Consider the following 16901-nt stretch of genomic DNA (forward strand, 5'->3'; position numbering starts at 1 on the left):
TTAGTAAAAATTTGATTTAATCAATCAAATTATTGATGTGTTTTAAAAGTTTTAGTATATAAATTTTTAAACTGTTTGTCAATAAGACAAAATGTTGTATTATATGTTTTATTAATAGTAAGATAAGGTAATTTGGTGAATAAATTAAAATAATAAAAACACTTTGAATAATAAAAACAATAGATAATTTCATATCGATTTTGGTCAGGTTGGTTAACTCGAATATTAAAAAGTTGAATTATAGTTAACAAAATTTAACATGATTATAAATCAGGTCAGATTAGAGTTGAAAGTCTTTAACACAAAACTTGAATTGATATGATATAAATACGATCCGATAATACAAACGGTTAGGTTTAACTAAAGTAAACACAAGGTTTTTTCTACCATAATGGTTTGCAAGTATTATTATAGATATGGAGTTATATATTTCCCTACTACTCATTATAGCTCCCAATTGGTTTATTAAGTTGAAATGGGATATGAGACTTTATGTTATAAGGTATGGTATGTAACACAATATCAAATTTCAATTTTACCCTTCAAAAACAATAGCAAATTTCCATTTGGACCCATTTGCGTTAATTGAATCTAGACGCGGGCTTAGTTAATAGTTAGGGTTGAAAAGGGAATGATATAAAAGAGATGAGGTTAGTTTTTATGAATATATAGCCTTTTACTTTAACATATGGTTGATAATATTCTAATTCGAATTACTTGATGAAATTAATTATTAAGTGAAATTACTTAAATAGCCCTCAAGTACTTGTGAATTTTCTTTTACCTTTTCCTCTGAGCAAACATATTTTTCCAATTTCAAACTTTACAAGCAAAGCCTATGATTTTAGACTTTGTAAATAAATAATTAATAAAATTATTCATATCTACTTTAAGTACACAAATAGATACATATTGATATATGTCATCATGTGATTGAATAATTTTGAATTAAAGATAAAATAATATTCAATCACATAATGACACATATAAATGTATACCTATATATATACTCAAAATTAGTACGTATAGTATTACTCATAAGTTATTAAGTATTTGAAACATGCAAGAACAACAATATTGCAAATCAAAGCAAGGTTTAAAAACTAGACTAGATTGGTTGTAACACCACTAGTTAAGTAAAACAAAAAGTTGTCAAATTGGATTGAATTATTGTCCAACCACTAATAGTGCCCCAATTCATGGTTTGACTTTGGTCAAATCTGATTGTTGACATCAACAACGATATTTTATAACAAAAATATAAAATTTTTCATTACTAGGATTTGAAACCCAACACTTAGACATGACAAATGGATTAGATTGACTTGAGACACAACTTAAACCCATTTTTTGGCCCAACATGAGTAAACACGACCCATTACTGTTAGACCCATAGGTTAGCCCAACACGACCTAATACTATGTTGAACAAAATTATAAAAAATATTAAGAACTTTCGTAAAATGACTTTTGTAGGTATAGAAGTCGGTTTGGCCTAGCCTGACAAGTAGTTGTTGGGTTTTTTTATTTTTTTTATATAAAGCCTTCTCTCCCCCACTCTCTAACCACACACATTCAAAACCTAATTTCTCAATCTCTCGCTACATTTTCTTCATTCAATCTTTCTCTACATTTTTTTCATTCAGTTTCAATCTCAAACTAATAGAAACCTGTTAACAGTGTTTATGCTGGAAGGACTAAGGGAAGAAATTACAAGGTAAATTCAGTTAGAGGAAAGAGTGGTCCAGAGTCTTCAATTGCAGCAACTCCAACAGGTGAGGAGTGGTAGGCAATGAATGGAGAGAATTAAGAGTCAGTTACAAAATTCTGTATAAAAAGTGACATGAAGAAAGGAATAAGCAAAGAATTATCAAGAATATTGTTCAGTTGAATTCTTGTTTCATTTTGGAGAGTAGTAGCCTCTCAAAAGCCAGCTTTCAGTGTCTTTTATATTCTAAATTTCAGTTTCTCTATGGTGAGCTTTACAGTGAACATTGGGGTGTGATCAATATTGCAACCAGTAAATGAAAATAAATTCCATTTGTTATTTTGTTTCCTTTCCATATTTCTGCTATATTGATGAGTGCTACGATTGATTGGAATAGATTTGTTGAAATATTGTTGCCCTGAAGTTGTTTGGTGGATAAAGATTGATCTAAAGCTTCTTGGTTGCAATGGTAGATTCACCAGAAAATAATCAAGTTCTTAACACAAACTCTCATAAATCTCAACTAAATTTTAATTTTGTTTAGATCTAACAACTTAATTTCTGTTTGTTTAAAAATATTTTATTTTTCATTTATTTTTTTTTGTGTTCGGTTTTTATTGAAAAAATATCTTTTAAAAAATAATTATTAAACTGTACTAATTTATATTTCGTTTCCAATTAATACAATCGTGGATCATAAATAACAAGTCAATCATTCAAATTACATTTTGTTTATATTTTCAAATGATATAAAATTATTTTTTATTTCTAATTGTCGTATTTTAATTAAAAGAAACTTTTTATTTTATCATTGACATTACATTGAGACTTACTTTTTCTAACTATATCTTCTTGGCATATTTTTCTTTAGAATATTTTTATAATAAAAAAATTTAGTCACCAATAAAATAAAAAGTTTCTTTTAATTGGAATATGACAATAAATAATAGAAAATGATTTTACATTATTTGAAAATATATACAAAATATGATTTGAAGGAATGACTTATAATTTACGATCTTTAATTATATTAATTTAAAATGAAATATAAACTGGTAAAGTTTAATAATTATTTTAAAAAAAAATTATATTTTTAATATAAATTATCTGATCGGCCCACCACAAGGCCCAAGGGCCTTCACTGCCATTGGCCCTGCCTAATACAGGCTAATGCCATCACCACCAAGACTTCATCCATTAATTTAACATATGTGTTTGTTACCAAACTATGTTTATTTTTGTATTAATATAATTTAGATTATATATTTAATAATTAATAATAAACAATTATTTTGAATATTAATTTTAATATTTATTTAAATAATTCATCAATTCTATTATCAGTTTAACTGAATGGATCCGAAAAACCAAACTTCTATATTGATGCTAAGTGTCCAACAGTGGACTTCAAATTAAAGCCCAGATAACCTTTATACTGGGCTGGCCGGTGGATGGCTTAATGGGCTTTTCTGGGCAGGAACGTTGCTTGAATCCACATTTCATGGAATGATTGAGCACTTGAACTGAGCTGAGGCTCATCATACTGACATCTTATCTCTTCCACTATTCCAATGATTCAACTTTTAATATTCTATCATATCTCCAACTTCTGGTCCAAGGATTCGTCTCTAATGCACCCTTTGACAAGAAATACATTTGACTTACCTTAAAACACTGCATAATTAAATCTATAAAGCATATCAAACCCATCAAGAGAAATTTGAGGAGCAATTCAGAGCCAATGGAAAATCAGAAAAGTGATGATGTTGTGTTATATGGGAATTGGGCTAGTGCCTTCACTGACAGAGTTGAGTTAGCCCTTAAACTCAAGGGCATACCTTATAAGTACGTGGAAGAAGATCTAACAAACAAGAGTAACTCGCTAATTCACCACAATCTTGTGCACAAGAAGGTACCCGTATTGGTTCACAATGGGAAGGCCATTGCTGAGTCATTAGTCATCCTCGAATATATTGATGATTTCTGGACTACCGCTCCGAAATTACTGCCTGAGGATCCTTATGAGAGAGCCAAAATTCGCTTTTGGGCAAATTATTATGATCAAAAGGTAGTTTAAATTTATCTCTTTTTATTCTCAGTGTTTATATAGATGCTAATGAAGTTGTCTTTTTTTCACAGATTATACCAAGTACATACCCCGTTGCAAATTCGCAAGGAAAAGAGCGAGAGAAAGCCATGGCGAAGTTGGGAGAGTTTGTTGAAGTGTTTGAGAGAGGGATAGAAAAGGACTTCCCTACAAAATCCCCCTTCTTCAATGGTGAGACCTTGGGGTTTCTTGATATTATTGTGGCTGCAAATTCTTGCACTTACCGATCTTTTGAAGAGGCTCTTGGTGTCAGTTATGGCCTAGACAAGCACCAAGCATTTTTCTCATGGGTAACTGCTTTAGAGGGCTGCACTTTGATCAAAGAGACACTGCCTCCTTGTGAAAAACTTGTGACCTTAATCAGACAAATGTTTCTTCAGGAGCCTAAAATTAAACTATGTTGAATAAATAGCTATGGTCGGCATAGCTTTTGTCCTATCATTTCTTGCCATTTTAAAGTTTTATTTTCTGTACTTTGCCATTTAGTTACACTTTTTTCGTTGTTCAGTGTTCATTCCTTCGTTTCAAGTGTTTTTGAGTCAGCAAAATAGAAAAGAAGGCCGTTGTAGTTTTCATGCTACATTTTACCAAATTATTCTCAAATATTAGTTTGAATGCACTTTTGGAAGGTGTCAAAATAATTTTAGAAAGTTACTTTGAAGGTTGATTTTGATTGATTTGCTTCTTTAGTGAGTGGAGTTGTGAATGTTGTTGGGATTTAAGACAATAGAAATATTTTTGTTATGTTCATGCACTTTTTTCCAACGATTTGGATAAAAATAATGATATGGGACAATTGACAAATCGTTTCCCATATTGCTTAACTTTTTTTTTTAGGTCGCAAAAAACATTTATAAGAAGCTCCCTTCTGATGTAAAAAGATTACACTTACTCCTAGGTGATGGCAACAACATTCATTGTGTGGATCAAGGAAAACGGTTTGGACGACGACCACTATGATACCAAGATATCAGTCCAAAATGATTGCCAAGTTTTGCAAGTTACCAATGCAATCCTTTATCATTCTAATGAACCATGTCCATGAGCAGATGTCCTCCTTACAATCCACATTGAAAGCTAATTGGTGGATTTGATTATTCCTTGTCTTTCGCTACAATAATAGATAAAGTCCCTAAATACCTTCCTTTTAGAAATGGTCCATCTACACAAATTACAAGATTAATGTGTTGGGAAGGCTCTTGTAGAACACATCAACAACATAAAGACATATTTAAACCCACTCTTTGCATTGGTCTCAATTTGTGTTTTGATATATGGATTGTGGAGCTCTAATTAATTCAAAATTCATGTAATAGCATGAATGGCTTCTCAAGTGAACCTCATGATGCATTTAGTACCTAGTTTTTGCCTATCATGCTTGCATATAAGATTTATCTATCTTGCACCTCTTAGCAAAATCAACTATTATTTTCTTAAGCTTATATATCCAACCTAACATGACAAATATTGCTTTCAAGTTTTGTCTAAGTGGACTGGTGTCTACTTGTCTATAATGAGATATGATTTGATCTTTAAGATAGGTGTGGGTGAGTATTGGAAATAATCTCAATCTTTTATCGATGTTGCCTTAATTTGCACATCATTCATATAGTTCTTGAAGATATTTAATCTCTCTTCTATATTTTGTTGACTTATAAACTTTAAATTGAAAAATAGACTTTAAAGCATGTCTTTGTAATGTATATTGCAATATCTCTTTATTATTGAAAATATTCATAATTTGCGAACCGACAATTCTTCTTGTCACACTATTGGTAATAAGTGGTATTGGTTGACAAAGGAAGAGAGATAACTAGTAATTGAATTATGAGAATTTCAGTACTCTATTCTACCATTTGATGGTACTTTAATATATCACAAGCTTGTGTGTTGAGTGCAATGTAATCAAACTTGATTGTTGATAACATCTAATGTCATCTACACCTTGATTGATGTTCACTATCTTATCAAACTCAAATTCATCCATCTAAACACCATCTAATTCATCACCAAACTCTAAGCTCCCTCAATCTAGTACATTTTCCTTGTGTATATGAACTCACTCTATAGTTTCTAAAACAAGAGCATTCATCGTATTTAGATCATCAACATCTACATTATTATTACACTCTTCTTCATCATCCTAAGGAGATTTGTTACCCTCATTTGGATCATTCTGATGGTATTTAATTTCAATATTAGTCGTTGAGAGAAATCAATGTTGTCCTTGATATACCGAATTAGAAAGTGTACACTAGTCAAATTAATTAGATTGTTACACAAAGTTGCTAATAGTTCCTAAATTTTATGCTCCAACACCAAGAACTAAAGTTGGCCTTTTGGAATCAAGAGTAGCCATCACAAATAAAATAATGAATGAGTTAGTGTTGTTTTACATAAGACAATGTAACATGCAACATCATGTCATCCTTAATGTTATAATGCATCCTATTGACTTGGTTTTTGTGTCTCAATGGTTATCTAGATAGTATTTTGCCCTCAATTAATATATAAATAATGAATCAACAATCAAACTAATTATATTTTAACTTATTTTTTCTCTTATATAAATTATAGGGTTATCCTCCGTCATTGTCGATTGTATTTTATACCCACCATAACAACTATATGTGTTATTTTAATCAGTTTTGTAATCATAATATATAAAACATAAGAACATTGGAAAATTTCATTTGTTTCTTAGTTGTTCTTCTTCGTGTTGTTTTCCCGATTTAAACATCGCGATCATTTTAATACATTTCTTAATCCCAAAAACCTTTTACCAACTTAGAATAACAAATATTACACCATTTAATCTTTTATGTATATCATAATAATTTATATATTAACATAATAATAATAAAAACGTTAAAGATTAACACAATCTAAAATTAAGATTTATTTTAATGCTTAAATGTAATGATGATCTTTCATAATTGATTTCATTTTTCAGTGCAAAATATTGCAAATGATATGATAACTTGAGATGGCCAAAAGACTTACTATCTAAGTTTAGTTGCATTCTTAAAGTCACACGTATGGGGTTTAAAAAACCAAAATTACAACTGTTAATCAATTGGGGTTAAAATTTTCTGTTAAAGGTAGGAATAAAATCATTATTTTACTAATAATATTAAAAAAATATAAAATTCATTACATTTTTCCCTGTAAGTTTTAAAAACTAATATTTCACCTCTACTTAAAGTTTTCTAACTTTATAAAACAATATATCCTTCCCCCCCAAACCTTAGAGTTTTTTTTTTCCTCTCCGACCACCATTTCCGATGCTAACAATCTCTCATTTCTACCCTAAATAGTTGGCTGATGCACGAGAAACAACCTGGAATAGATCTTTTCATCAGAGAAGAAGGTCATCAGCGATGAAGAGATCCGTTTCAAGTTACTTCTTATTCGTTGACCAACGGTTTAGGACAAAAAAAGAAGGTGGTGGGTGCCAAAAATGGTGGTCAAAGGGGTGAAGAAAAAATTTGAGGGGGGGGGGGGGAATGTGACCTTTTAAAGTTAGAAAACTTTAGACAGAAGTAAAGTTGTTAGTTTTTAAAACTTAAGAGAGGAAATATAATAAATTTTATATTTTTTAATATTATTAGAAAAATGATGATTTTACTTCTATCACTAAAAGAAAATTCTAATGACAATTACGTCATAGATGAGACTTTGAGTTTTTTAAGTTTCGTAGGTGTAACTTTGAGAACGCAACTAAATTTAGGTAGAAAATAGTCCTTTGGCCACTTGAGATTGATAAAGCTGAAAGTTTTAATTTAGGACTAGGTTGAAAGTTTTGAGAAAGTAAAATTGTATTAAATTAAATTAATTAATTATGTAATAGAGGGTAAAAATAATTTATTATTTTTTACAGTTCCCCCAAACTGCAAGTTTTAGTTCGACATTTAACAGGTACAATAAGCCACTTGAAACTCGAGTTCCTTCTTAATCCCAATGCTTTCATACAACAAGTACAACTGAAAAATTACTTGGTACAAATTTATGCTGTAGTTTTCAAATTACTAGGTATAAAGTAGGATTAGATTTGAGCCCAAATAGAGCCTTGCTGGTTTTCAGATGATTGAGACTCAGGCTTGGCAGGCTCAGTGGAACGCGTGTTTATGTTCAATTCACTTGATAATTTTACTGTTTATGATCAGCTTGTATTAAATGGATTTGTGTGCACTCACTTGGGTTCGCATAAAATATTTATCTGGACTCGATTATAGGGCTCAGTTTCAAGTTCGCAGTTTAAACTCGTTTTAAATTTTAGATTACTTATATGTACAATGATCTTTATGCAAGCTGTTTATTTGGAGAAACTTCTTCTAAAATACTATCCAAGACCTTGATCTAGGGACATAGTCAATGTACTTCATAATAAAAACCAGGACTGATAAAATTCCAGACACCGAAACCACGCTAAACCACCAATCATTAATTCCATTTCTATGGTTATAATGATTTTCTAAAGATTACTGGAGCCATTATCCAAAGGCTAATAATAGTTATAGGAAAGAAGAAACTGTGGATACATATCCCCAATGATTTCTTAAGTAGAGCCTATGATATCCTTACAAGTTTTTTGTGTAAGTGGTGGAATACAACTAGTTTTATTGAAGTTAATTTTGCTTGAACAAATCGATAACAGAATTCAGTTTATAATGGTAAGAAGCTACGGCTGATGTTGATTTCATATGTGCAGACGGGGATTCGAGAAAGTATGGCTCCTCCAAACTGTGAAAGTGTATGCATTCCATGGATGTTAGCAGAAAAGGATGACTGGGTCCCAATAAGTGTTGCTCCATTTATATGGCTTAATCAAGAGGCCAGTAGGGATCATACCTGAATCTAACAATTCGCAAGGGGGAAGCTATTAAAGCATCATCAATTGATCACCCAGAAAGCAAGCATCTACAATAAGTGGACTGGATCTGGATATTAACACAAGTGAGCCATGCTCGGCTCCTTTCGGGTTTGGGGTCAGACTTGGGCTCATTTTATATTCAAATGCCTAGCTTATATTTGGGTTCATGTTCATATTCAGACTCATTCAAGCAAAACTTATTTTAAACCCGAACAAGCTTGCTTTGAGTCTAGCCGTACGAAGTGTATTCAAAGAGGATTGTGTTCACAATTAAAACAATGGCTTAAAACCTAGTAAGATTAATTTGCACAGTTATATTCATGCACACATACATGAATCCAATAACATGAGATCCTTTAAAATGGTATGCACTTTCACTGTTCATATGTCCTTTTGGTGTTCAACCTCTAAAGCATAAACATCCTGTCATAGTAAAGACCAGTGCCCTGACATCAACTCCTTGCAGCTAATAAGACTTGAGCCGAACTTGTTCAAGCCTGAAAACAAACCCCAGTTCGAACAAACTTAAAAAAAACTCAACTTAAATGAATTCGAACTCAAGCTCGAACTTGAAAGTCATAAATTTTTTAACTCGAGTTCGAGCTTAAGGGGTATTCAGTTCTCACCAAACTCACAAATATAAAAAACTTCAATACAAATTAAATAAAACGAAAACAATGTTGCTTTAATATTTTTTACTCAGCTACCGTACCCAGTTAAGCTTAAAACTTGGCTCAATTCAAATTCAAATTGAACTGAAACTCAACTCTCCTCAAATGAGTTAAACTCAAACGACTTTGAGAGAAACTCAAGTTTAAACTCGACTCAAATCCAACCCTAGCCGGAAGCATCAAACTTACCATGCGAATTATGTTCTAGGTAAAACATTAAGATGCTAGCCACATATATATCTTCAAGATACACTAAGCAAAGAGGTCTAAACAGAATAGAAGCAAACCTATGACCAATGAACACCAACTATAAAATGGAAAAGAATGCTAAGACATTCAAACCCGGATCCTACCAATAACAAATGAAAGAGTAATTAAGTATCCAAAACCAGGAAATATGCTGGAAAAAACGGAGTATTTTACACAATCCCATAATTTATAACAGATAACTTTTGTTTTCAGTTGGAAGCGGAAATTCTTTCAGACCTGGCTGTATGAGGAAATTCATTCAGTCTGTCAATTTAAATATCAATGCATCAATGTTACACTAGTTAAAACAGCTACTCTGATATTGAAAATTCAATCAAAATTAATTTTCCGAGTGTCAATCAACAAGCATTACAAAAGAAAATAAAACAGTAAAACAACGGATTTGTCGACAAGGTGGGGTAACAAAAATCATGTTCATACCATCAAAGTGAAATACAAATCCAAATTCAAAATGGAAAACCTAATTAGTTTCCAAGATTCAATATCAGTGGCCGTAACAAATACTCTGAAGTACTTTGCAATCCACTAAGCTTTCAGTCTTAACTCTTTGACGCTTGTTTTTCCTTGGCCTTCTGAATCTTCAAAACCTTCTTCACAATCTTTTGCTCTTCCACCAAAAAAGCCCGAATGATCCTATAAAACAAATGAGAATATGAGTGAAATAGCCTGACTAAAGGCAACAATAAACATGCAAGAGATAAAACTTGTCCTTTTGATTTAAGTTTTGGAAAGAACAAACCGTTCCCTGACAGCACTTCCAGATAAAACTCCCCCATAAGGCCGGTTCACAGTCCTCTTGGTTCTAGATAATCTAGACCTCTTATATTCAGCAGGTCTCAAGTGAGGAATCTGCAGGCATAACAACCACTCTATCACCGATGAAACAAACCAATCATCACATTTACACCCAAATAGCACACCAAACAAATTTAAAACAGAATAAGATCCCTACTCAAGGCCACCTGAGATCATAACCAAGCCACAACAAATGCACAACCTCATTTCATAATGTGTACTATATGACCAAAAATTTTCCTTTCACTAAAATTAAAAAGGAAACTACAGTTTTAAATCAGGTAGCAAGTGCCGAATGACTAGCGCCTTCCAGCAATATTGAAAAACAGAAAGCAATAAAAATTTCCAAATTAATATATCCAACTCATCAATAATGCAAAATGGATTTTCAGTTTTATCAACCCACAGGAAGGAATTGCCACCAAGTTCTCAAAAAAGCAGGTACTAGAATGTAAATCCACAAACAAGACTCAAATAAGTATCTCTCGTGTTCCGATGCAATAATTTCATTCCATTTAAATATTGCTAACTTTCAGCAAACTAAAAATTTACGTACTCCTTGAATTCTCTTGCCAGTTACAGGACATTTGGGGCCACTAGCTCTCTTCTTGGTGGTCTGGTACACCAACCTCCCTCCTGCATACCCGCAACAAATCCACTACATTAGGAACGTCACATACAGATCAAAATCCACGAGGCTATATTGAAGGAGCAAAAGAATGTTACCCGGGGTTTTGACAACGCGATGCTGATTGGACTTTGTGGCATAGCTGTGCCGCTTGCGATACGTTAGCCGCTGGACCATTTTTAGAGCTCGTCCGCTCTCCTTGGGTTGTGAAGAGTCACGGAGCCGAAGCAGAGAGGAGGCTCAGAAAAAATGTGAGACACGACATAAGGAGAGTGGTGATTTGCCATGCCCTAGATCTAACGATCGACATTTCATCTTGACTTTGGGTCACCGAGTAATCCTTTGTGGCTTGTTATTGCCACGTGGCTTTAATTGAATATTCAATAAGGATCTGTTTCCTGTGAAAATTACACATAACTCCCCAATTTTAATTCTTTTAGACCCTACTGGTTCCAGCAATTTAAATGAGACCCCTCTCGTATTTATCAGATTAAGATCAAATGCAACCAATATTTTGATGACACCCTTTGCTTTACGCCAAAATGATATTAATTTTTTTTACATTGTGAGTTTACATTATTTCAAATAATTATATCATTCAATTTTTTTATTTTGTCAAAGCAATTGAACTAACAGTTGGACAAGTCTATTGTTTAAATAAACATTTAAATTATATTAAAAACAATTTTACATATTTAATTGTCAATTATAAAATATGAATTACATTTAATCAAAATTGAAATCGGTATGGTGGCATTGCATGTTCATGTACATTTGGATGATGTCGAGTTCCAATCCAACAATTACAAAATTTAATTATAAACATATTAAATTTTGGGATATTAATTAAAATAGACAAAATTTTATTCTCTTAAACATTTTTAGACAAACGTACAATTATTTTACTTTTATAAGCAAATTTATTTGTAATTCCAAAAATACCCTTCCGGCCTTGTACGGTCATACAGGGTGCGTAGGCGTGGGAAGGGATGTTTGAGTGCGTATAGGGTGTGTGGTGCGTGCGGAGTGTGTGCGGAGTGCGCGAGGTGTGTGCAGCGTGCGCGGGGTGCGCACGGAGTGCGCAGAATGCGCGCAGTGCGTGCGGAGTGCATAGTGCATACGGGGTGCGTGAACTGCATAACTAAAAAATTGATTATTTCTAATCAACTACAAACATATTTAAAAATAAAAATTGATTTGAGTAATTAATGAATTGAATTGTTAGCTTAAAGGCAGGTGAAGATATTTACTCCGTAAACACAGTTTCACCTTTTCATTCTTTATTTCACTTTTATCATTTCACTTTCTTCAATTCATCTTTGCCTCATTTCACTTGTTTCAATTGATCTTCCAATTGGTTAAATTAATTGAAAATTTTGATAGAGATGATATTCATGCTTGGATTTGGCAGGCAATGGCACAAAGAAGGTAATAATGATTTAAAATATATTGATGAAGTTCAATCGTTAGTTTCAGTAAGTACAAAAATCAATTACAATAGATTTGTTGAAGCAGTATCTTCTCGTTTAAATATTGATGCAAGTTCTTTTGAGATAAAAATTTATATGCTAAATCTAACAGAATTTAATAATTTACCATATTTATTAAAAGATGATTATAATATTAAGATGATGATGAAGTTGTCTAGGTCACAGAGAAAGTCTTCTGTATTTCTTGAAGTGGTGGCAAACCAAATTGAACAACAACATGTAGAAGAAGTACAAGCTAACAATGAACAATAACATCCAGAAACAGAAGGATGTTATCAAATGGGCGACGTTGATCGTGATGATATTAAGGTTGGTGTTAGTTGGAATCCTTATCAAGATTGGGCACATGACGAAAGAGATCCACTTGAAGGATGTCATCGAATGGGTGACTTACCAACAAATGATTTTCATTCTGGCGGAGAAGATGAATATCGTGCTCATGATGATGGTGGTATTGATTATAATTGTGTCAATGATATTGATGGTCCCGAAGAAGGTGACGATGTTGTTGATAACACAGGGATTGGTCCATCAGGGTTAGTGCATGAAAGTTCAACATATCATGGTTCAAATCCTTTTTTTGGTGTTCCAGAGCCATATAGAGATATAGAAAATGAGGTAAGTCAAATTCATGTAGTTGCACCACGTGATGACAAATTCAAAATCAAAGATCAATTTGCTTTTAAACAAGTTTTAATTGACACCATATGTAGGGATACATTGGAAAATGGTTATCAATTCAAAGTATCAAGTTCTAATAAAAAGAGATGAGATATAAAGTGTTTGCATGAAGGGTGCAAATGGAAAGTAGGAGGGGCGAAGTTAAGCAACAATGATATTTTTGTGTTACACAAGTTTGGAACACACACTTGTCCTCTTGATATCATTAGACCTCATCACAGACAAACAGGTAAAAGGGCACTGGGGAAAATATTACAATCATTGTTTACTGCAGGTGAACGTGTATATAGGCCAAAAGATATTATCACGGATATAACAGATAGATATCGAATTGATATCTCTTATGCGCAGGCTTGACGTGCTAAGAATTGAGCTTTGAATGAGATAAGAGGTTCGCCAGAGGAGTCATTCAAACTATTACTGACATTCTGTCATAACCTTGAATAACGAAACCCTGACACCATTACACAAATAGACACATATGGGGATAATCGATTTCATTTTGTCTTTATGGCTTTAGGATGCTCAATTAGGGCATTTTGTAATTATTGTCGTCCGGTTATTTGTATTGATGGAGCATTCTTGAAAGGTCGATATTGGGATACACTTTTTATTGCAGTGGGTAAGGATGAAAATAGTCAAAATTTTCCATTAGCGTTTGGCATAAGAGGGAAAGAGGAAACGATAACTTAGAGCCTATTCCTTCGAGCTTTACATAGGTGTATTGAAGATATCCATAATTTAACGATTATCTCAGATAGATATTATGCTATCATTCGTTGTGTAAGAAAAGTATTTCCGAATGCACATCATGATTGGTGCAACCATCATATCAAAAGAAATATGTGAAATCGATATAAACAAACAAAACATATTGAAAGATTATTTTGGAGAGTTGCGAAAACATATCGAATAGAAGATTTTTAGAAGGCTTTGTAGATGATCAGAGCTGAAAATCCAACCACAACAGCTTATCTAGAGGGTATTGACTATCAACGCTGGGCTCATGCATACTTTCTTGGCATCTGATATAATATCATGATTACAAATATTGTTGAGTCGTTTAATGCTTTGGCATGACAAGCGCGAAAGTTGCCAGTGATAATGCTCCTTGAATTTTTGCGTTTAACTTTACAGAAATGGTTTTATACTCGCCGCAATATGACAGGTTGGAATAATTTTTTTCTACTATTTCATACTTTTCTAAATTTATAAATTAGTAACATTTTTGTATTCGTTTAATTATGCAGGTGATTGTACTCATCTCCTAACTCCATAGGCTGAAAAGAAGGTGGTCGGTTATATTCGAAAATCAGCCAATATGATTATCAAACCAATAACTATTGATTGATATGAAGTACATGGTTCGAGTAAACCTGTTGCTATAGTTGATCTTGCTACAAAGGAGTGTACCTGCAAGAAATTTCAACTATCACAAATAACATGTACACACGTTACAGTAATTGCCAGATTTCAAAACCTCTTGCACTGTTATCCATGGGTGAATAAGTATTACTCGACCGAATATTGGCAAGCAGTATATAAAGAGAGTGTTGAACCATTAGGCAATCCATCGGAATGGGTGCAATCAGAAGAAATATGTATAGTCCACCAACCTCAGATGGGACATCGACGTTTTGGTCAACCTTCAGAACACAATAAAAGGTCATCGCAAGGGGAGGAAACTTGTCAAATTGAATGCAGTTGGTGTCATGAGAAAGGGTATACTCGATTGGTTTGTACAAATCATTTATCAGGCGTCGGGTCTGTAAGAGGGGTCTAAATTCAAATCGCTTACTTCTTTTGTGTTTCGTTATTTATCTTTCTACTTTTACAATATAATTAGCCACTTGTTGACTGTAAGAGGGGATATGGTAAGTTGAACAAGCGAAGAATTGCATTGACTGATAACTCAATTGTCGAGCAGGTTTGTGCTTTTTATTGTTACTGGTGATGTTATTCTTTATCCCAATTTTATTATGTATCAGTCTCTGGGAAAGTATGAAATTATCTATATAGAAGATTTTAATGGAATTATCCATAATTGACACAATTCTATTATGTTAGATTATTGTATATAAACTTGTAGAAGTAATTGATTTTTGTTATAAATAGAAAGAATTGATTTTTCTTATGAGTAGAAGGAAATGAATTGCAAACCAAATTTATAATCTTTAGTTAATTACTCCAAGGTTACGCAGACCCAGAAGGAAGAAAACAAAAGGCAAGTAGAAAGAAGCAAGGAGGTTATCTTAAAAGCCAATTTTCCAAGGCATTTAATGCCTTTACATTACCATTTGGCCAAAGTCAAATATATGTGGTGGAAAAATCCACCATGTATAATAATTTTCACATGTTATTATTAAAGAAATTTTGACAACATTTTCCATGTTTATTTAATATTTCTCAACCTGTAACCAAATTAAAACATATCAATATATCAAAATCAAACACTCCAATATCAATATTTACTCAACCGATACTTCAATTGCTATCAATATCACTACATCTAACCATCAACCAAAGATATAGAAAAATTTATGGCAGCATCAATCATAATGCAACAGGAACAACTAATAAAATGACAAAAATAATATAAATAAAATAATAATGATAAACCATAACATATAATCATAATTCAATCAATCACTCTCAGAATATAAGTTCCCTCCATGTTTTCATATCTTGGATGTAGCAATACAACGCATGTAGGATGCGTTTTTGGCATTAAAAATCAAATCACGTCCAGTTGCAAGATATTCCAACATATAAATAGTAAATATCCTGCAATCACCCCAGCTCGCACCCTGTTGAGGTACATTTGTCTGTCTTCTGATTGTCAAAGGCTCTCTCTGAGGCTTTACACCCTTAACCTGCCTATAACTCGTTGCATTGATAATGGCTGGAAGATAAGAATAACGTGTCATTGCCTGAGAGAAGTTCTCTGTAGAGTCAAAGAAAGTCGATGATGAGTCATAAACGGTTAGAATCCATTCATTTAGATCCAACTCACCACATGCCCAATGCTGACATTCAAAATTAATTGGAATATAAACTTGACAGAATAACAATAAATAAATCAAACAACCCTAAACCAATCAATTGATTTATTAATCAATAAGATTAAAATATGACAAACCCTATCCATATGAGCCCATGGGATATAACCACGATCTAAAGTTGGATCATTATTCCTTCAATCAGGTCTAGAAATAACCGTGGCCATTGGTAATTATCAGGTCCAATTTCTTCCCGATTTTTGATCTCCTGTGGCAACCACCCATCGAAAGATGTCTCTACACAAGTCTATTTAGCCGATGGAAATACATGTCGCAACACCATCAAGTAAGAATCAATATGCTGTATCATCAGATATGTAAATATATAGTGAAATCATTAATAATACAATAACATTATAATAGATAAATAAACAAATAATCAGTGAATATATATTACGTACCTGATCCTTCAACCACTGATTATCTTCACATAATGTTTTCTATCAGTTATTTTTTCTACATAGCCCAAACAAAAAGGTATTCGCTGCAACTTCAGGATTTTCCCGGTACCATTTTAAATATTCTACCATATTATCGTTTTCTCCATCCGGGTGTGAGGGTTTGAATACTTCTCGTGCACATCACTGTCTCAATGGATCAGTGTATGGACTCTGAAGCGA

The 16901-nt window shown here is 32.7% G+C and overlaps 2 protein-coding genes across 2 annotated transcripts; one reads left to right on the forward strand and one right to left on the reverse strand.

The window, feature by feature from the left end:
• Positions 1-3261: 3261 nt before the first annotated feature.
• LOC123217623 (glutathione S-transferase U10-like) lies at positions 3262-4479 on the forward strand. The gene is made up of 2 exons (XM_044638713.1): positions 3262-3775; positions 3847-4479. The coding sequence occupies exons 1-2, from the start codon at positions 3449-3451 to the stop codon at positions 4216-4218; spliced, it is 699 nt and encodes a 232-aa protein (XP_044494648.1). The 5' UTR covers positions 3262-3448; the 3' UTR covers positions 4219-4479.
• Positions 4480-9924: 5445 nt separating this feature from the next.
• LOC123215812 (60S ribosomal protein L34-like) lies at positions 9925-11309 on the reverse strand. Its single transcript, XM_044636059.1, has 4 exons — positions 11150-11309; positions 10980-11059; positions 10368-10477; positions 9925-10261 (listed from the first exon to the last, which is right to left on the reverse strand). Exons 1-4 carry the CDS (start codon positions 11226-11228, stop codon positions 10168-10170), a joined length of 363 nt encoding a protein of 120 aa, XP_044491994.1. The 5' UTR covers positions 11229-11309; the 3' UTR covers positions 9925-10167.
• Between the last annotated feature and the right edge of the window lie 5592 nt (positions 11310-16901).

The sequence above is a fragment of the Mangifera indica genome, chromosome 5, assembly GCF_011075055.1.
Source record: "Mangifera indica cultivar Alphonso chromosome 5, CATAS_Mindica_2.1, whole genome shotgun sequence".
Lineage (NCBI taxonomy): Eukaryota > Viridiplantae > Streptophyta > Magnoliopsida > Sapindales > Anacardiaceae > Mangifera > Mangifera indica.